This window comes from Anabrus simplex, chromosome 2, assembly GCF_040414725.1.
Source record: "Anabrus simplex isolate iqAnaSimp1 chromosome 2, ASM4041472v1, whole genome shotgun sequence".
NCBI lineage: Eukaryota > Metazoa > Arthropoda > Insecta > Orthoptera > Tettigoniidae > Anabrus > Anabrus simplex.
The window spans coordinates 58,977,316-59,000,678 of NC_090266.1; the positions used below are offsets into that span (position 1 = coordinate 58,977,316).

Here is a 23,363-nt window from a genome sequence, read left to right on the forward strand (position 1 = left end):
TTGCCCCAGTTTGTCCTCTTGAATTCCAACTTCATCTTCATATTGTGATTTTTTCTACTTTTATAAACTCCACTCAAACTTATTCGTCTACTAATGACATTCCACGCCATCTCTCCGCTGACAGCTCGGAATATACCACTTATACAATAATAAAGTTTTATTATGAATCCACCTGTTCAATACATTATAATGTTGTCACATTTAAAATAACTTCATTAGTTAAAAAGTTACATATGGGACATGTATCGCTCCCTTATAGAGCATCATCAGCCAAATCTGAATCTCGAATAATTGTTATTTACGTAAATAATAACTTAAGAACTATTAGAACATTTTTGACAAACTTAAAACTTACTCTATTGGAATACCATAAAATATAAAATCTTTGTATACATGGCTTAATTACATGTACTTAATAGGAAGATACATTAAAATTATGGAAGAGAGAGTACTAAAATATTAAATTATATATATCATGTCCAAAATCTTAGAAAGACGTGAAAATCAATCTTAGGAGCTAAATTTACACTCTTAACTAGCAACACAAATTCCGATTACTTACAAGATTCCTTTTCTTGTTACAGATATTCAACAAGATAAACCAAGCAGCAGATTTTAAATACGAACGTTGATTTACATCCCTTTCAATCAACCTTATCAAATCCATTAGTTCAACGGACGGTCATTGACATCTATAAGAACATATCTTTTCATCAGCATTCGCCGAGGTCATATGACAACAAGCATTTAAATTTCTTGAAGACCAACATTTATCCTGTTACAAGTTTAATCATCAAATTGACGATAAATTTGAATCTTTATAGACTCTTATCCACAAGGGATAAATAACTTTTTTACCAGATCTCATTGCCAAGAAAATCCTCAAATTTACCTCCTAAGATTGATTTTCACGTCTTTCTAAGATTTTGGACATGATATATATATTTTTATTTTATTTTATATTTTAGTACTCTCTCTTCCATAATTTTAATGTATCTTCCTATTAAGCACATGTAATTAAGCCATGTATACAAAGATTTTATATTTTATGATATTCCAATAGAGTAAGTTTTAAGTTTGTCAAAAATGTTCTAATAGTTCTTCAGTCATTATTTACGTAAATAACACTATTCGAGATTCAGATTTGGCTGATGATGCTCTATAAGGGAGCGAAACATGTCCCATATATAACTTTTTAACTAATAAAGTTATTTTAAATGTGACAACATTATAATGTATTGAACAGGTTCATTCATAATAAAACTTTATTATTGTATATCAACAGATTTCAATACGGATTAAAACATGAGATTAGTCACTTACAATATACCACTTAGTCGAGAAGCTCGTCTTCTTTCTCCCAATTCTTCCCAGCCCAAACTTCGCAACATTTTTGTAACGCTACTCTTTTGTCAGAAATCACCCAGAACAAATTGAGCTGCTTTTCTTTGGATTTTTTCCATTTCTGGAATCAGGTAGTCCTGGTGAGGGTCCCATACACCGGAACCATACTCTAGTTGGGGTCTTACCAGAGATTTATATGCCTTCTCCTTTACATCCTTACTACAACCCCTAAACACCCTCATAACCATGTGCAGCGATCTGTACCCTTTATTTACAATCCCATTTATGTGATTACCCCAATGAAGATCTTTCCTTATATTAACGCCTAGATACTTACAATGATCCCCAAAAGGAACTTTCACCCCATCAATGCAGTAATTAAAACTCAGAGGACATTTCCTATTTGTAAAACTCACAACCTGACTTTTAACCCCGTTTATCAACATACCATTGCCTGCTGTCCATCTCACAATGTTATTGAGGTCATGTTACAGTTACTCACAATCTTGTAACTTATTTATTACTCTATAATGAATAACATCATCCGCAGAAAGTCTTATCTCTGATTCAACTTGTTTACCCATATAATTTATACATATAAGAAACCATAAAGGTCCAGTAATACTGCCTTGAGGAATTCCCCTCTTAATTATTACAGGGTCAGATAAAGCTTCGCCTACTCTAATTCTCTGAGCTCTACTTTCTAGAAATATAGCAACCCATTCAGTCAACCTTTTGTCTAGTCCAGTTGCACTCATTTTTGCCAGTAGTCTCCCATGAGCCACCCTATCAAATGCCTTAGACAGGTCAATCGCGATACAGTCCATTTGACCTCCTGAATCCAAGATATCTGCTATATCTTGCTGGAATCCTACAATTTGAGCTTCAGTGGAATAACCTTTCCTAAACCGAACTGCCTTCTATCGAACCAGTTAGTAATTTCGCAAACATGTCTAATATAATCAGAAGAAATGTATTCCCAAAGCTCACATATAGTGCATGTCAAACTTCATGGCCTGTAATTTTCAGCTTTATGTCTATCACCCTTTCCTTTATACACAGGGGCTACTATAGCAACTCTCCATCCATCTGACATAGCTCTTTCGAGCAAACAATAATCAAGTAAGTACTTCAGATATGGTACTATATCCCAACCCATTGTCTTTAGTATATCCCCAGAAATCTTATCAATTCCAGCTGCTTTTCTAGTTTTCAACTTTTGTATCTTATTGTAAATGTCATTGTTATTATGTGTAAATTTTAATACTTCTTTAGCATTAATCTCCTCCTCTATCTAGACATTACCCTTGTAACCAACAATCTTTACATACTGCTGACTGAATACTTCTGCCTTTTGAAGGTCCTCACATACACACTCCCCTTGTTCAGTAATTATTCCTGAAATGTCCTTCTTGGAACCTGTTTCTGTCTTAAAATACCTATACATACCCTTCCATTTTTCACTAAAATTTGTATGAATGCCAATTATGCTTGCCATCATGTTATCCTTAGCTGCCTTTTTTTATAGATTCAATTTCCTAGTAAGTTCCTTCAATTTCTCCTCACTTCCACAGCCATTTCTTACTTTATTTCTTTCCAGTCTGCATCTCCTTCTTAGTCTCTTCATTTCTCTCTTATAATAAGGTGGGTCTTTACCATTCCGTACTACCTTTAAATGTACAAACCTATTTTCATTTTCCTCAACAATTGCTTTAAACCCATCCCAGAGTCTGTTTACATTTTTATTTACCGTTTTTCACCATCATAGTTACTTTTCAGAAACTGCCTCATGCTTGCTTTATCAGCCATATGGTACTGCCTAATAATCCTACTTTTAAGACCTTCCTTTCTATCACATTTATTTTTAACTACGACAAAAACAGCTTTATGATCACTAATACCATCTATTACTTCAGTTTCCCTATAAAGCTCATCTGGTTTTACCAGCACTACATACAGAATATTTTTCTCTCTAGTTGGTTCCATCACTTTCTGAATCAGCTGTCCTTCCCAAATTTACTTATTTGCCATTTGTTGGTCATGCTTCCTGTCGTTCGCATTTCCTTCCTAGTTGACATCTGGTAAATTCAGATCTCCCACTACAATCACATTCATTTCCATTTCGTTTCCCACATAGCTGATTATCTTATCAAATAATTCTGAATCCGTGTCAGCGCTACCCTTTCCCGGTCTGTACACTCCAAAGACATCAAGTTGCCTATTATCTTTAGAAATGAGCCTCACACCTAGAATTTCGTGTGTATCATCTTTAACTTTTTTGTAGCTTACAAATTCTTCTTTCACCAGAATGAATACTCCCCCTCCCACCATTCATATCCTATCTCTATGATACACACTCCAGTTCCGTGAGAAAATGTTTGCATCCATTATATCATTTCTCAGCCATGATTCAACTCCTATTACAATATCTGGTAAATATATATCTATTAAATTACTTAATTCTATTCCTTTCTTTACAATACTTCTGCAGTTCAACACTAACATTTTTATGTTATCCGTACTTGATTTCCAGTTCCCTGTTCCCTTATCACTGCTCCCTAGGCCACCCCGTTTCCCTGAATGTACCTCCCTATTACCCTTCTAAACAAATTTCCTAACTTATATGTATACCACTGCGGTTTAAGTGAAGGCCATCCGAGTGCAGATCCCTATCTCCTACCCACCCATTAGGATCTAGAACTTTCACTCCCAGTTTCCCACATACCCACTCCATAATCTCATTTAAATTCCCAATCACCCTCCAGTCAGTATCCCTCCTACACAGTATTCTACTAATAACAATCTCCGTTTCCTTAAACTTCGCCCGTGCTGCATTTACCAGATCCCACGCATCTCCAACTATGTTGGTACTTATTTCAGCTTGCCCTAAGTTGTTGGTACCAACGTGAAACACTACCACCTTCTCCTTCCCCTCTTCCCTCTCTTCTGCTTTCCTCAACATCTGCCTCAACCTAATTCCTGGATAACACTCTATCCTGGTTCCCTTTCCTCCACACACTTTCCCCACATGTCTAACGATGGAATCCCCCATGACCAGAGCCTCAACCCTACCCACCTCATTTAATCCCCTCCCCTCCTGGTCAGCCCTATCTTTCCTGATAACTGTAGAAGCTACTTCCTCCTCCCTTTTCTCCTTCCCATGACCCTGTTCCACCTGTCTTTTCCTATCCTCTACTCTACATTTCCCTTTCCTACCTTTTCCCTTCCTCTTACTTCCACACATCTCACCAACAGTTCCCTGTCCCTCATCTTCTATCTGTTGTTCTACCTGGAGTGACTCCTACCGATTTCGCACAGACACCTGTCCTGAATTCTGATCCTGAATAGAGCCCTTAGCCTGCAATCTCCTTCCTCTTAGAACATTAGACCACCTGTCTTCTAGAACTCCTCCCTTTCCTTCCTTTCCGTCTTGTACACCTACTGTAACCTGTACATTGTTTGAGGGAGTCCTATCTTCCTTCCTGTCTTCTGTGAGAATCCTAATTATCTCCCTCAAACTCTCCAACTCCTCCCTCATACCCCTCAGTGCCTTGCCACACCCACAGTTTCTACACTTGCACTCCTTAGGCATTCTTTATGGAAAAAAATGAAAAGAAAAGGAATAATAAAATAACTTATTTGCAAAAAGTGAATGAACAGAGGGATATATTGTCTGGGATAGTACTCAAAGATTACACTACAATAAGGTAATTAATATACGACTACACTACAATACTACTTAGTCGTACTCTATTTTTATCCTACAGCCCCTAACAGGATAAGAACTGCTGTTAATTACTGAATATCGAAAGTAATATACACAACAACTACACAATTCCAAACTGCAATTAAGCCTATCCTAATTACAACTTATTTAGGTAAGATTTTCTACGGATACCTCTACTACACCAGTACTACATAAATATTTTACAATAATAACATAAGCGCACTAAATTCTAATGAGATATTACTCATATACTACTGTACAGTACACTACAATAATTTTTAAACAACGTTCAGACATATCCCAGTTACAATTACCGGTACCGTATGTCACTACTAAGCACAAACAGAAATGAAACTTGCAAGAACTACTGTACTCAAAGATTACCAACAAAGCCAAATGCTAAGACAGATTATTATTAGTACTATGCTCTAATAGATACACACGAAAGATACACGAATATAGGAGGCAAGATACGGTACTATCTAAATAACACTACAATTTTCAGCTGAAATCTGGTTATATGAACTATTACCACTGGTGGATTATTATTATTTTCCCTACTACACGGGACGGAGAATAAATGTGTCCTTAAATGCTGAGAAATAAGAGGTTGTGTACAATAATTTCTGTCAAAACCACGCGGGGGACTTGAATTGCAATATTATTGGGATATAGGAATTTGATTATTAACTTTTCTCCATGAATAAACGAAGGTGAAAAGTATAAAGTGTGCAGGGAACTAAGACTACAAATTATTGGAATAATGAATCAGCTGATTTTGTATTTATTTACACAACTACCATGTGCATGTAGCAACAATCGTCAACAATCCAAAAAACTGTTAAGAACCGTAATTATCCAGTGAAAATGACCGTGCATTCTCCTTAACTTCTTTTTAAATCGAAGTTTAATGGCGTATCATGTTATTTAATGTAATAAATTATTACCTTCGTGATAGTTTGAACGGATATCTCATTGTAATTTCCGCTGCAATGAGTTACAACTCCTTATAATAATTTGCCTTTGTAAGTATTATACCAATGAACCTGCAGATATTTAAAAATATTGTTATAAAAGTTAATATTGTTACCTAAAGTATTTCCTAAACCTAAATTCGAAACAAAGTACACCTAGGTAGTGTACATAACATAGAAAACGTAATCTACTAAATGCCAAATGAATTATTTGTTATGAAATTCAAATAAAAGGAATCGTCTTTCTTCAAAAACTGGAGAAGGAATATTTTATCTCCATCATCATCATCATCATCATCATCATCATCATCATCAGTGTTTTTTTATTTTGTTTATGCTAATTTGCCCCAATTTGTCCTCTTGAATTCCAACTTTATCTTCATATTGTGATCTTTCCTACTTTTAAAGACATCACTCAAACTTATTCGTCTACTGATGTCCTCCCACGCCATCTCTCCACTGACAGCTCGGAACATACCTCTTAAATACAAAGTATGTTACAAGTGTTATTATTATTTTTTTATATCCACCTATTCAATACAAAGAGATCTAATTTAGAAATTAAATATTATTATAAAATGTTAAGGGACATGTTTCGCCCATATTAAGGGCATCATCAGCCTCAAACTCAAACCTGTATGGTGAAAAATCAGTATCCTGATTGCTCTTACAAGTCATAAACGAGGATATCATTGTAGGTGTCTGTCCAAACATAAAAATTATTAGAATGTCCATGGCTAAAATTGTAGTATCAAGCTGCATGCCAAAATTTCACACGATTATACTTTCCGGAGCGTTGAAAAACTTGTTGGGGGTAGAGCAATAAACAGCTCAGTCTTTATAATGAAACAGAAATGTGCCTCCTTGAATACTTCTGTTAGAGGATAAGAAAAAGCAAAGCTGATAGACTGTTACAGATGCCAATTTTGTATGTTGTGATAAGACAACAGCCCTCTTAAGTGGCTGTTCATCTGCCTATAGTCTATTTAACTGGCTGAAGGAGTGAAAGTCGAATGGGTTATGATAAGATAACAGTCTTCGTTAAGTAGTTGTGGGAGCAAAGAAAAAGCATTTGGTTGTCTATAGACCTATTTATCTTGTTTGAAGGAGTGAAAGTCGAAGGTTTATCAACGCTGATAGAGCTCTTTGGTGTGAAGTCTGTAACAAGAGGAGAGTGAATGCTTAGGAAGGTATTTCTGAAGAGAATGTGGGTTTAAAAAAAGTACAACATGGAAAATGCATAAAACTGATTTACATCTTTACAGACGAAAGGGTAAGTGTTTTATACATTTTCAATGTTTTACTTTTTTTAAACCCACATTCTCTTCAGAAATACACTGACTGACAGAGCAAATGCAACACCAAGAAGGAGTGGTCAGAACTTTACGCCAATTGCAGGGTAGACTGACGTCACTGAGGTATGCTCATGATGTGAAATGCGCCGCTGTGCTGCGCACGTAGCGAACGATAAATGGGACACGGCGTTGGCGAATGGCCCACTTTGTACCGTGATTTCTCAGCCGACAGTCATTGTAGAACGTGTTGTCGTGTGCCACAGGACACGTGTATAGCTAAGAATGCCAGGCCGCCGTCAACGGAGGCATTTCCAGCAGACAGACGACTTTACGAGGGGTATGGTGATCGGGCTGAGAAGGGCAGGTTGGTCGCTTCGTCAAATCGCAGCTGATACCCATAGGGATGTGTCCACGGTGCAGCGCCTGTGGCGAAGATGGTTGGCGCAGGGACATGTGGCACGTGCGAGGGGTCCAGGCGCAGCCCGAGTGACGTCAGCACGCGAGGATCGGCGCATCCGCCGCCAAGCGGTGGCAGCCCCGCACGCCACGTCATCCGCCATTCTTCAGCATGTGCAAGACACCCTGGCTGTTCCAATATCGACCAGAACAATTTCCCGTCGATTGGTTGAAGGAGGCCTGCACTCCCGGCGTCCGCTCAGAAGACTACCATTGACTCCACAGCATAGACGTGCACGCCTGGCATGGTGCCGGGCTAGAGCGACTTGGATGAGGGAATGGCGGAACGTCGTGTTCTCCGATGAGTCACGCTTCTGTTCTGTCAGTGATAGTCACCGCAGACGAGTGTGGCGTCGGCGTGGAGAAAGGTCAAATCCGGCAGTAACTCTAGAGCGCCCTACCGCTAGACAACGCGACATCATGGTTGGGGCGCTATTGCGTATGATTCCACGTCACCTCTAGTGCGTATTCAAGGCACGTTAAATGCCCACCGCTACGTGCAGCATGTGCTGCGGCCGGTGGCACTCCCGTACCTTCAGGGGCTGCCCAATGCTCTGTTTCAGCAGGATAATGCCCGCCCACACACTGCTCGCATCTCCCAACAGGCTCTACGAGGTGTACAGATGCTTCCGTGGCCAGCGTACTCTCCGGATCTCTCACCAATCGAACACTTGTGGGATCTCATTGGACGCCGTTTGCAAACTCTGCCCCAGCCTCGTACGGACGACCAACTGTGGCAAATGGTTGACAGAGAATGGAGAACCATCCCTCAGGACACCATCCGCACTCTTATTGACTCTGTACCTCGACGTGTTTCTGCGTGCATCGCCGCTCGCGGTGGTCCTACATCCTACTGAGTCGATGCCATGCGCATTGTGTAACCTGCATATCGGTTTGAAATAAACATCAATTATTCGTCCGTGCCGTCTCTGTCTTTTCCCCAACTTTCATCCCTTTCGAACCACTCCTTCTTGGTGTTGCATTTGCTCTGTCAGTCAGTGTACCTTCCTAAGCATTCACTCTCCTCTTGTTACAGACTTCACACCAAAGAGCTCTATCAGCGTCGATAAACCTTCGACTTTCGCTCATACAAACAAGATAAATATGTCTATAGACAACTGAATGGTTTTTCCTTGCTCCCGCTACTACTTAAGGAAGACTGTTATCTTATCATAACGCATTTGACTTTCACTCCTTCAGCCAGTTAAATAGACTATAGGCAGCTGAACAGCCACTTAAGAGGGCTGTTGTATTATCACAACATACGAAATTGGCATCTGTAACAGTTTATTAGCATTGCTTTTTCTTATCCTCTAACAGGAGTATTCAAGGAGGCACATTTCTTATTTATTATAAAGACTGAGCTGTTTATTGCTCTACCCCCAACAAGTTTTTCAATGCTCCGGAAAGTATAATCGTGTGAAATTGTGACATGCAGCTTGATACTGCAATTTTAGCCAAGGACATTCTAATAATTTTTATGTTTGGACAGACACCTACAACGATATCCTCTTTTTATGACTTGTAAGAGCAATCAGGATACTGATTCTTCACCATACATGTTTGAGTTTGAGGCAGATGATGCCCTTAATATGGGCGAAACATATCCCTTAACATTTTATAATAATATTTAATTTCTAAAAGATCTCTTTCTATTGAATAGGTGGATATAAACAAATAATAACACTTATAACGTACTTTGTATTTACATACATTTCAATATGGTCCTAACATATTGGACGCCGTTTGCAAACTCTGCCCCAGCCTCGTACGGACGACCAACTGTGGCAAATGGTTGACAGAGAATGGAGAACCATCCCTCAAGACACCATCCGCACTCTTATTGACTCTGTACCTCGACGTGTTTCTGCGTGCATCGCCGCTCGCGGTGGTCCTACATCCTACATCCTATCACATATCATTGATATATATATAAGAAAACATAAAGGTCCAATAATACTGCCTTGAGGAATTCCCCTCTTAATTATTACAGGGTCAGATAAAGCTTTGCCTACTCTAATTTTCTGACTTCTATTTTCTAGAAATATAGCCAGCCATTCATTCACTCTTTTTTCTAGTCCAATACCACTTAATCGAGAAGTTCATCTCCTTTCTCCTAAGTCTTCCCAGCCCAAACTTTGCAACATTTTTGTAACGCTACTCTTTTGTCGGAAATCACCCAGAACAAATAGAGCTGCTTTTCTTTGGGTTTTTTCCAGTTCTTGAATCAAGTAATCCTGGTGAGGGTCCCATACACTGGAACCATACTCTAGTTGGGGTCTTACCAGAGACTTATATGTCCTCTCCTTTACCTCCTTACTACAACCCCTAAATACCCTCATAACCATGTGCAGAGAACTGTACCCTTTATTAACAATCATATTTATGTGATTACCCCAATGAAGGTCTTTTCTTATATTAACACCTGGCCAGTATCCAGTATTCGGGAGATAGTAGGTTCGAACCCCACTGTCGGCAGCCCTGAAAATGGTTTTCCGTGGTTTCCCATTTTCACACCAGGCAAATCATGGGGCTGTACCTTAATTAAGGCCACGGCCGCTTCCTTCCCACTCCTAGCCCTTCCCTGTCCCATCGTCGCCGTAAGACGTATCTGTGTCGATGCGACATAAAGCAACTAGCACATATTAACACCTAGGAACTTACAATGATCCCCATCAACGCAATAATTAAAACTGAGAGGACTTTTCCTACAACTCACAACCTGACTTTTAACCCCATTTATCATCATACCATTGCCCACCGTCAATCTCACAACACTATCGAGGTCACCCTGCATCCGCTCACAATCTTGTAACTTATTTATTACTCTGTACAGAATAACATCATCTGGAAACAGCCTTATCTCTGATTCCACTTCTTTACACATATCATTGATATATATAAGAAAACATAAAGGTCCAATAATACTGCCTTGAGGAATTCCCCTCTTAATTATTACAGGGTCAGATAAAGCTTTGCCTACTCTAATTTTCTGACTTCTATTTTCTAGAAATATAGCCACCCATTCATTCACTCTTTTTTTCTAGTCCAATAGCACCCATTTTTGCCAATAGTCTTCCATGATCTACCCTATCAAATGCCTTAGTTAGGTCAATCGCAATACAGTCCATTTGGCCTCCTGAATCCAGGATATCTGCTATATCTTGCTGAAAACCTACAAGTTGAGCTTCAGTGGAATAACCTTTCCTAAACCCAAACTGCCTTCTGTCTAACCAGTTATTAATTTTGCAAACATGTCTAATATAATCATAAAGAATGCTTTCCCAGAGCTTACATACAATGCATGTCAAACTGACTGGCCTGTAATTTTCAGCTTTATGTCTATCATCCTTTCCTTCATACACAGGGGCTACTATAGCAACTCTCCATTCATTTGGTATAGCACCTTCAACCAAACAATAATCAAATAGTATTTCAGATATGGTACTATATCCCAACCCATTGCCTTTAGTATATCCCCAGAAATCTAATCACTTCCAGCTGCTTTTCTAGTTTTCAACTTTTGTATCTTACTGTAAATCTCATCGTTATCATAGGTAAATTTTAATACTTCCTTAGTATTACTCACCTCCCCTATCTGGACATTATCCTTGTAACCAACAATCCTTACATACTGCTGACTGAATACTTCTGCCTTTTGAAGATCCCCGCATACACACTCCTCTTGTTCATTAATGATTCCTGCAATGTCCTTCTTTGAACCTGTTTCTGCCTTAAAGTACCTATACATACCCTTCCACTTTTCACTAAAATTTGTATGACCACCAATTATGCTTACCATCATGTTATCCTTAGCTGACATCTTTGCTAGATTCAATTTCCTAGTGAGTTCTTTCAATTTCTCCTTACTTCCATAACCATTTCTAACTCTATTTCGTTCCAACGTACACCTCCTTCTTAGTCTCTTAGTGGATCCTTTCCATTCCTTACCACCTTTATAGGTACAAACCTATTTTCCCATTCCTCAACAATTGCTTTAAACCCATCCCAGAGTCTGTCTACATTTTTATTTACCGTTTTTCACCATCATAGTTACTTTTTAAAAACTCCCTCATGCCTGTTTTATCAGCCATATGGTACTGCCTAATAGTCCTACTTTTAATACCTTCCTTTCTTTCACATTTATTTTCAATTACCACAAAAACAGCTTCGTGATCACCAATACCATCTATTACTTCGGTTTCTCTATAGAGCTCATCTGGTTTTATCAGCACCACATCCAAAATATTCTTCCCTCTAGTTGGTTCCATCACTTTCTGAATCAGCTGCCCTTCCCATATTAACTTATTTGCCATTTGTTGTTCATGCTTCCTGTCATTCGCATTACCTTCTCAATTGACATTTGGTAAATTGAGATCACCTGCTACTATCACATTCCTTTCCATATCATTTCCAACATAGCTGATTATCTTATCAAATAATTCTGAATCAGCGTCAGCGCTACCCTTTCCCGGTCTGTACACTCCAAAGACATCAAGTTGCCTATTATCTTTAGAGACGAGCCTTACACCCAGAATTTCATGTTTTTCATCCTTAACTTTTTCGTAGCTTACAAATTCTTCTTTCACCAGAATGAATACTCCCCCTCCTGCCATTCCTATCCTATCTCTAGGATACACACTCCAGTTCCGTGAGAAAATGTTTGCATCCATTATATCATTTCTCAGCCATGATTCAACTCCGATTACAATATCTGGTAAGTATATATCTATAAAATTACTTAATTCGATTCCTTTGTTAACAATGCTTCTGCAGTTGAGCACTAACATTTTTATGTCATCCCTATTTGATTTCCAGTTCCCTGTTTGCTTAACACCGCTCCCTAGGCCACCCCGTTTCCCTGAATGTACCTGCCTATAACCCTTCTAAACAAGTTTCCTAACTTATATGTACCACTGCGGTTTAAGTGAAGGCCATCTGGGCGCAGATCCCTGTCTCCTACCCACCCATTAGGATCTAGAACTTTATATTCATATTCATATTATATTCATATTACCTCACTTTAAAAAATCAGTTTGTGCTTATTCATCTACTAATTTCATTCCATGCCATCTCTCCATTGACAACTAAAAACATCCCGCTTAGTTCAACAGCTTGTCTCCTTGCACCCAAATCTTGCCAGCCCAAAGTTATCAAAATATTTGTTACAGTACTCCTTTGTCAGAAATCACCCAGAACAAATCGTGCTGCTTTCCTGTGGATCTTTTACAGTTAATTTATGACTGTTAGGTTTTTCAGTCTGTAAAAACTAATTTGAATAAATACATTTATAAACTATCTGAAAAGAAACAGAATTATATCTGAAAATTAATCATTTCTTTTTCCTCTCTTTCTGAAAATTATTTCTTTTTCAGGTATAATTCTGTTACTGTATGTTTTCTTTTCCTGTTGGTTAATAAATTTATTTATTCAAATTAGTTTTGACAGACTGAAGAACCTAAAGATATAAATTTACTGAGGTGAAACTGAAAAGAGATGGCTTCAGATATCACCAAAAAATAAATCCTTTACAGTTCTCATATCATGTAATCTTGATGAGGGCCCTATGCACTTGAACCATACTCTTGTTAGCAGTCTTACTAGAGATTTACATGCCCTCTCCTTTACATCGCCACTACAACCCTAAATACTTGCTTAACCAAATGAAGGGATCTGTAAACTTTATTTGCAGTCTCATTAATGTGTTTACCTCAGTGAAGAACTTTCCTTATATTAACACCCAGGTACTTACAGTAATCTCCATTAATTACTTTCATCCCAAAAAACCAAACCAAACCCCAAGGCATTACAGCCCTTGAAGGGTCTTGGCCTACCAAGCGACCACTGCTCAGCCCGAAGGCCTGCAGATTACGACGTGACATGTGGTCGGCACGACGAATCCTCTCGGCCGTTATTCTTGGCTTTCTAGACCAGGGCCACCATCTCACCGTCAGATAGCTCCTCAATTCTAATCACGTAGGCTGAGTGGACCTCGAACCAGCCCCCAGGTCCAGGTAAAAATCACTGACCTGGCCGGGAATCGAACCCGGGGCCTCCGGGTAAGAGGCAGGCACGCTACCCCTACACCACCCCATCAACACAATAATTGAAACTGAGTATACCTTTTCTCTTGGTGAAACTTACAACCCGATTTTCATCACGTTTGCCATCATAACATTGTCTGCGCATTATCCATCTCATAGCAGTCTCTCACAGTCCTGTAACTTCTTTACTAGTTTTTGCTACACATTGCCCTAAATGCTACTAATAATTTTCCTAACATGGCAGGAAAATGCCATTTTATTGGCAATATATGTTTTTGACAAACGTATATTAAGAAGTAATGCAAAAAATATGTTCGTTATGGTAGACCATAGCACTAGATAAGGGGAACAAAGTTTGCTGTAGGTTCTTTTGTGCAAGAGTCTGCTCATTTTTTGTGCTTGAAAGTGTACAGTTATTTAAGTTAATTTTTTTTCCATTCCTTAGTGCTGATGTCCATTATGTAGTGATGAGAAGAAATTCACTACTTTTATATGTAACAATTCTTTTACTTGCAAGAACAGTAGTGAAATCTGTTAATTTCAGAATTGAAACCATTGCTCATTTGTTTTCCCCACAATGATTTCCATGCTTAACTTGATGGTGGATGTATTGGTCCCAGCTCCTGTTATAATGCTGTACTATTCTTCAGGCCACCTTTTGAACAGACTAAAGCGGAAGTAAATTCATTGATTCGTCATACTTGCCTTGGTTGCCAAATGAACCGGCGCACAATTGAAAATTGTACTGCATCAAAACAACACAGTGCAGCTCATTGATGGTAACTTGAACACATTTCAAAAAATTAATGCATTAATGTATTCGTATTGGTGGAGTCCCATACCGCCACTTACCGGCTGAATCTTAAAATAAGTAATTTACTGAATTAAATTACGCATTACCCACAATTTCACGCTTAAAGCTAATTATTAATTCTTAGAGCCTCTTGTACGTTTGTTGATTTATTCTTTCTCTTACCCTTTCTCGTTATTGAGTATTATTGTGTGTACATAGACCTTCATGCAATAGATCTGAACAAAAACTCACCATTTGAAAAAGAAATGCGAGAGAGAAATCATTCTGTCTGTTTATAAGCATTTCTGAGCGAAAAATGTTGTCGGCAGGGTTACTGCTGACAGACCTACAAGAGCACTAGCCATAGGTGATAATTTCTTCAGACTACACTTTTAAGAGATGTGTTGGTCCATGTTTCAATACTAATTGATATCTACTAAATTTAAATGGAATTCATAGTCTTAGGTAACTTGTGTAGTACATGTTTCACCCTCCTTAGAGGACATCTTCCAATTGAAAAAAGATACACAGAGTGCGCACAAAGTCCGTATACCCCTAAATTAAATTAAATTAAATTCAAACTGACATGATATAAAATTACATATACTCGTTATTTATTTATTTCTACTTACATCTTACCATCCGTATGAGTCCCTCCATGGTCTCTGCACAGTTGAACGCGCCACCATGTTCTGGTGCTCATATTAAGCAACATCCTTGGGATCAGTCTCTGGAAAGCTTTGCACATTGCATTTTTCAGATCATCAATTCCAACCTATTCCTTGATGTCACCCCAAAGTGTGTTATAGGATGTTGTTAGATAAGTGTTCCTTGGTGGCAATGGACAAGGTGCTGAATCATTGTCCATTCGTCGACTGATCCGCGATTTCCAAAGACTGCGTTCAGACGTTGTCGAACAGCCACTGTGAAGTGAGCCAGCGCCCCAATGTGTTGAAACCAAACATCTTCTAAGATTCTCGGATTTTACAGCTGAAGGATGAACCAGTCATGGATTATCTACAGGCAACAGTTCTGATTAACAGACCAATCAAAGAAATATGGGCCAAACAGATACGTTTGCGTCATTCCAGCCCGGTTCATGATGTGAGGTGGGTTTCACTCGATTTCTTGAAAAAGAATGTGAATTTTCTTTTCCCCAAAACTAAACTTGCGACTACGGGAATAGCGATAAATCGCACATTCGTCAGTGAACACGACTTCTGCCTTCTGAGAAGGCACATCCACATTACCTGTTTCCCATGGCCACCTAGGAGCCCTGATCTAACAACATCTGATAACACACTCTGGGGTTACAGCAAGGACCAGGTGAGGAAACAGCAGTATGTTGGAATTCAAGACGTTCTTTGGTTTCAACACGATGAAGCGCTGGCTCACTTCGCAGTGGCTGTTCGACAACGTCCGAACGCAGTTTCCTTATGGTTGATTCTGGTTTCCCCAACCCTGATGCACGTTTCCCTGTGGATTTGACCGAAGATTGTTCTATAGATTTTTCCACGTCAGCACAAAGTTCAAGTCTGGTGGATGGTCTTCCACTTCTCGGTGCGTCATGAACACTGCCCATTAAGAAAAGTTTTCTTTTCCCACGCTAACAAGAACTAACTTCTTTATTAGTATTGCTTTCATAAACGGCGTAACAAAATCATCCCTCACATTTTAAATTGATTTTCCACTCAATTTACGCTCGTGAATCCACACAGCAGCCAGCAAATGTTCCTCAGTCGTATAATCACTTGCATTAGCCATTCTTTCAATATATTGGCACCAACTGCTGTCAGCAATCGAAGTCGATAACGATAGGTATCTGACAGTACAAAAAAATAATTAGTAGGGGTATACAGATTTTGTGCACACTCAGTACATATGGAGATTCAAATGCAAGAACACGTTACATTTAACAAAGAAGAAAAACAATTGTCAATGTTTTTCTCTGTCTTTACACTCAACATTTCAAGAAAAATAAGCATCCTTTTCAATGAAATAATTAAAATATATTTCAAGCAGCAAGACAACTCAGCTATGGCTATTAATACACAGTCTTACCTCTCCTGATCACTCCTGTTCCCTCCTCCTCTACCCCTGCCTCCCCTCAGTAGAGGCAGCTCTCTACAGCCACCGATCAGCATTCAGTCCAGTTCAGATTTGCTCTCTGCATAGAGCCAAGCTGACGGGACCAACAGGAAGTAAGATACCATATTTTTATGCACATTTCTTGATGTTCTTCTTCTTGTCTATTTTTCTAAGATCTTCAGTATACTCATTTTCCTCTTTCTTTTCATTTTAGACTCCATCACCAAGTCCAGGAGGTAGAAAATACTCACACAGTATAAATTATGGTTTAACTTCAACTTCTTGTGTGGATACATCTGCATTTCTACAGATACAGTTTTCTAAGATATTCCATCTCTTTCATTTTTTTTAACATATTTTCTCTTTAGACATGTTCCCTGGGGTCCATCAGTTCTGGTCAAATGTGCGATGTTTGCTACTAATAACAAAGCAAAACTGGCAGTTGTAATTTGAATGTTGACATCTGTTTTCGTACAGAGAAAAGTTTTCTAGACGTTGCATAATACAATTAATTTTTAACATGCAATCAGTGACTGGTGCAAGGGTATATTTCAGGACAACAGGGATCTCACTTATAGGCCTGCACTGTTCTTTTCTGTATTTTACTCTTTTTATGAAGAATGGTGACTGTCAAGGCATAGAAAAACATTAACAATTGTTTTTCAGCTATTTAAAACATTATGTGTTCTTGCATTTATTTTAATCTCCATATGTATATCATTTTTTAATTGGATTTTTAACTATGACATGCTGTCAATTGTAGCTTAGAATGTCATCAAAGGAAGACAAAACGTGTACTACATAAATGAATAAGATTGTGAATTTCATTTAAATTTATTGGATATCAATTAGTATTGAAAGGAGGACCAATATATATCTTAAAAGTGTAGTCTCAAGTCATGTGTCGGTATGAAATTATGAAGTTTATTACATGGAATGATAATTTCTTGTAATTTGTTTTTTAGTTTAGCTTACATCTTGACTGCTTTCTCCCTAGTAATTTGTTTTTTAGTTTAGCTTACATCTTGACTGCTTTCTCCCTATTGTTTCTTTCTGGAATTGTGAATGTCTAAAATTATGAAATGAACATTCTTTTACTAGTAAGTTAGAATACAGATCATATTTTTGGCTCTGACTTCTGTTTTCTGTTTCCTTACAGTTGCTGCTGTCTTTGTCACCTAAGCAAGCAATACAAATTTGTGATGATGTGCTGCAACAATTGAGAAACCTCTCGTGTGTAAAGTTTATTATCAATCTTCTTCTGGACACTTTCTCATCTTCACTACAACCTACTGAACTGATCCATTATCGCCTCATGTCAGTTGGTGTTCAGATGCTAACACTTGTGTCTCCTACAGAGCAGTTCCTTTTCTGGGATTTAATCAGTGAACCACAGTTGATAATAGAGCAGCTAATTATGAACACCAGACTGAAAATGTTAGAGAAAATATTGGAAGTACTTCATCCAGCACTTTCTCAGTTTCCTGTGGATTCTCCATTGTCTGTAAATAGGATCGACTCTATGTTACGAGAGTATGCCACCAAGGCACTGGATTTTCGAGTCAGGCAGACCCAAGTATCAAGTCTGGTGCATCCTAGTGAAGAGAAGCTGCTTGTTTCTTTATCTGTAGCATCAAGTCACAGTGAAGAATTTTTAATGCCAGCTGAAGTACCTGCCAAGAGTGATTGGGTGCCAAATGATGAGGTAACAACTTTATTGCATTACCTTAAAATAACTTGTTTCTCCTATTTCATGTTCTAAAGAGCTATGCAGGTGATAAATTCAAATGGGAAGGAAAATATTAAGAGCAATGCTGACTTCTTTTAATTTTTTTTTCCCACTGTATGAACACAAGCTCTTACAGGCATTGCTTACCTTATGTGAGAATAAAATATGCTGCTTGAGTAATGGGTTAGTTTTCCAATCGAGTTAATGCTAAGTTAGGACATACTTTATGCCTGTTAGGAAATTCTAGTAAAGGATTAAAATATTGTTCAATTTATTACTTACCTTTTACATAATCAAAAAGTTTTTTGAATATCAATTATCTGGTTTTTTTTTTTTTGTTTTTTCATTTCAATTATTGAAGTTAATCATGAAACTGAAGTATAGTAATGAGCTAGACCTGGAAGTTGATGACATGTCATCTTTCTATTGACTGATCTGGTGCATGTGCTGGTCCCCTGGTGTAGGGGTAGCGTGCCTGCCTCTTACCCGGAGGTCCCGAGTTAGATTCCTGGCCAGTTAAGGGATTTTTACCTGGATCTGAGGGCTGGTTCATGGTCCACTCAGCCTACGTGATTACAATTCAGGAGCTATTTGATGGTGAGATGGCGGCCCCTGTCAAGAAAGCCAAGAATATCGGCCGAGAGGATTCATTGTGCTGACCACATGACACCTCATAATATGCAGGCCTTCTGGCTGAGCAGCGGTCACTTGGTAGGTCTAGGCCCTTCGAGGTTGTTGCACCATGTTTTTTTATTTATTTTTTTATCTGGTGCAATGCTCAAATACAGTATACACAACCTGCGCCGTTCCTCGTCCAGGTAAGGACGCACAAGATCCAGGCTAGCTCAAATTATGATGATAATTGTCATTTCGTCTTTTACGGGCTATGAGTTCCGACTGAGAGGAAAGAACACCGATTTATACTCGTGGAAATATCTAACTCGCGCAGAAGGACGTCTCCTACTCATTTTCTTAGCTAGAATTCCCTGTGCCTTATCAGATCGCCAAAAATATAAGTGCCTACAGCTAAGGAACTACTTTAAAAGTCATTAAAAGAAGGGTTGATTTTTGACATATTTCATTTATTATGAACTAAATTCAGTCAGTAGTAAGATCATCATAGTATCTTTTTGGAATAAAAGGTAACGAGTGTCGAACTATGCGTTTATCTTAGAGTTTATTTCTGGTAACATTAAGTTAAAGTCTTTAGAAAGAAATGAAATATCTAATTAGGATGCTCGAAAAAGGAATAATCATGACCTTAAAAGATCTTAATTGAAGAATTATTTGTCTGGAAAATATCTGGTTGAAAAGAAAAGAAATAAGTTAAATAAAGGTATCAGATAATAAAAGTATTGGATAATAACAATATCAGATAATTAAAATATTAGATAATTAGAATATTAGATAATTAGAATATTAGATAACTAGAATATTAGATAATTAGATTATTAGATGCATCTAATGAAAGAAAATGAAAATTTACATCACAACATAGTATGTACAGTATTGTAGATTGAGGATTGTCCTAGAAAAATGTAGGATGCAGTTTCATATTTGCTCATAAATCTATTTTTTAAAAATTTGGAATCACACCTTTCCTAACTGAAATCTCAAAAAAAATTAAATTCAAATGTTCTGTTTCTCTCGTCTCATTTACGTTAATTTATGGACATGCGTTAACTTCTCTTGATCCACATTCTTTGTGTCCAGATACACAACCAAATTAACCTGGGGAAAATATCCTCATAACATTCATAATATTTGACAGATGTCGTATTTTCAAGTTATGCTCATGTTTCTAGACGCTTCATCTTGCATCAGCATGGATAACCCCCCTTTAAGCCAATGTATACTCTTAAAAAGATCATGATCAAACATTACATCTAGAAAATTAGATTGCCAGATTATGAGATCATTCATAAATTCAAGTGCGTATCCGTGCTATGACACTGTATTATCAAACGTATGTAATCATAATTCCATCAAAATATACGATAATTATGTGGTCTACCTTGTGAAAAGACTCTACTTCAAATTAATGACTCTTATTTGTGCGGTTAAGTCACCAGTGATATTGGGTACTGCCTTGGAATAAACTTCAAAGTCTGCCTAACACGTGAGAAAAATCTTATAATTAGAAGATATACGCGGATGTCAGCTAATTTAATTTCATCCTCCTCATTATGAATCATTTGGTGATCTTTAACGTAAATGTCAACATACGGACGGCATTTAGATCGCATTCTATCCTACTCATGGCTTACTCATGGATAAATAGTCGACTAAAGACAGAATAAATTCACTAATTACTTCAAAAATACATAACTTGGAACATTATTTCCATAACAACACAACCATGACCATATTCACGAAGAACAATACCTAACACCAGCATTAATTACCATATCTCATATCATTACTCACATTAAATAACCCTCATTTCACATTTCAAATAAATATCACATTTCACTTCACAGTATATGCATTATCACATTCTAACTCGACGTATTTCTTACTGTCATCATGGTTCGTGAACTTATCTACTCTGCCATAGTTTTAATCCATTCAATTCCAAAAGATATTACCACATCCTTATATATAGTAAGCACTTCCTACATACGATCTCCTTTCTACGATTGTTCGGTAACATAAGTTCTCACGTATGCCCAACTTCTATCTCAACGTCGTATGAAATTCACCAGTAAATTAAAAATTAACCTCTTCTCACATTACACTGACAGCGTTACGAACGAAGGCTTTATTATCACTGGATGACTGTACCCTACGTGTGGATTTGACGTCTAGGCTTGATGAATACCTAACATCCTTTAACCTAACTTTGTTAACCATCTACTCATATACGAGGTGTGTTCAAAAAAAGACTGAACTGTGGCTAGAAAAACTTTATTATGTAGCTTACATCATTTCACAGATTGTCCCCTTCAAAATAGTCCCCTGCACTATCAACAGTGTGTTGCCAACATTTCTTCCACTTTTGGAATGCTTCCTGGAATGCACTTTCTTTGATGGCGCGAAGTTGCCTCGTCGCATTCTCCTTGATCTCTTCAATGTCTTGGAAACGATGTCCTTTCAAGGTGGTTTTCAATTTGGGGAATAAGAAAAAGTCTGCTGGAGCCAAGTCGGGAGAATAGGGCGGATGGGGCACAACAGGGATTTGGTGTTTTGCCAGATAACTGCGGACCGAGAGAGAGGCATGTGCTGGCGCATTGTCATGGTGCAACATCCAGGATTTGTTTTCCCACAGTTCAGGCCTCTTCCTGCGCACAGCATCTCTCAAATGCGTTAAAACATTCTGGTACAGTTCTTTGTTCACTGTCAGGCCTCGGGGTACAAACTCGTGATGGACAATGCCTTTCCAATCAAAAAACACAATCAACATCACCTTGATGTTTGAACGACTCATTCGTGCTTTTTTCGGTCGAGGAGAACCTTTCCCCACCCACTGTGATGATTGCCTTTTGGTTTTGACATCGTAACCGTACACCCACGTCTCATCTCCAGTGTTTCCACAAACGTTTTCCCAACTTTGAAGCAGAACTTCACGCACACGCGTTGTTCCTCAAGCTGTTTCATTATAGAATTCGACAAACATGTGACACACGCAATCACTTCAGAGGCTCTAACTCAACTGATAATGCAGGCAATGGAATGCGGAAAGCAGCGGTCTGTTGTCAGAAGTTGCCGCTAGGCGCCGCCACAGTCACAACTCCCTCAATATTGTGGTTTGCACGCAATTTACAAAGTTCGGTCTTTTTTTGAACACACCTCGTATAATTATCGCACTGACACTAACTAGAATAGCACTTTAATAAAAAGAGAATGAATAAATTCTTACTTGTACATTGGACTTAAAGTGAACTTATCTTTGCTCTGTAACTCCCATAGTCATCTCATGTCCGGGTGGCTGGACATGCAGACATAGCTCCTTGCATTTCCCTTAAGTGTTTGAGAACATTTGGAACAGTCTCATCTGGTTACTGGTCATCATGGGCCGGCAATGTCATCCTATGCTGCTTTCATCTGGTTACTGGTCATCATGGGCCGGTAAAATCATCCTGCGCTGCTTTCATCTGGGCAGTCTCGCCTTCATCTTCTTACTGCATCATGGTAGTAGCTTGAGCAATTGGAACAGAATAATACATTGTTTCAGTCAATGTCGTCATCTTATGGCTATTTTCTGTTACTATTTGCCTATGATAAATAAACGTTCTTGGAAGAGTTGATATCAAAAATATTTTAACAGTCTGGGATAGGCAAACGTAATTATTCCACTCAAAATGTGAAGATTGCTTCTTTATATATATTTCCTTTTCTCAATGTTCCTGCCGATTATCCAATCCTTTAGCTGTTCTAAATTGGTGATATCGGTTAACACGTTGTCTAAGGAGTGTAGTGTGACGTATCACAGTGGAATCTTTTATATTTTCCAGAGCAATTTAACTTCGCGGAGTGAAATAATTTATACCGCTAATACTGTAGAGAACAGCCGTGAACAAATATTTCTTTCGGTCTTTCCAATGTGATGATATTTTCTCCTTCTGGTAGTCGACTGTGACGTTCTTCTGATAAGCAAGTTGAGCGAATGTTAAAATTTTTCTATAATAATAACTCGTAACAATCTTCATACGTCATTCTTTTTATCACCACCTTCCATGTTCCGTTCTTTCGCCGAGCGCTTGACGAAAATATTACTACCTCAGTTTGTAATAGTGTCAGACGTTTTTAAAAAAATCGTCATTTGGATAATTTAGACTCCATTTTTGTTCCGGTTGTATCTTTTGAAGAACAGTGAAATGGCACGTTAGGGTTGCACAACTGAGAGCTTGTATTCGGGAGATAGTGGATTCAAACCCCACTGTCGGCAACCCTAAAGTTGGCTTTCTGTGGTT

At 38.2% G+C, this 23,363-nt stretch overlaps 1 protein-coding gene across 1 annotated transcript in view; it reads left to right on the top strand.

The window, feature by feature from the left end:
• Positions 1-23,363, top strand: part of Sptz (Spastizin) — a 713,541-nt gene that overhangs the window by 462,074 nt on the left and 228,104 nt on the right. The window contains exon 25 of the mRNA XM_067139843.2: positions 17,881-18,426. Within this exon, the coding sequence (XP_066995944.2) occupies positions 17,881-18,426 (546 nt within the window). The remainder of the gene's footprint in view (positions 1-17,880; positions 18,427-23,363) is intronic.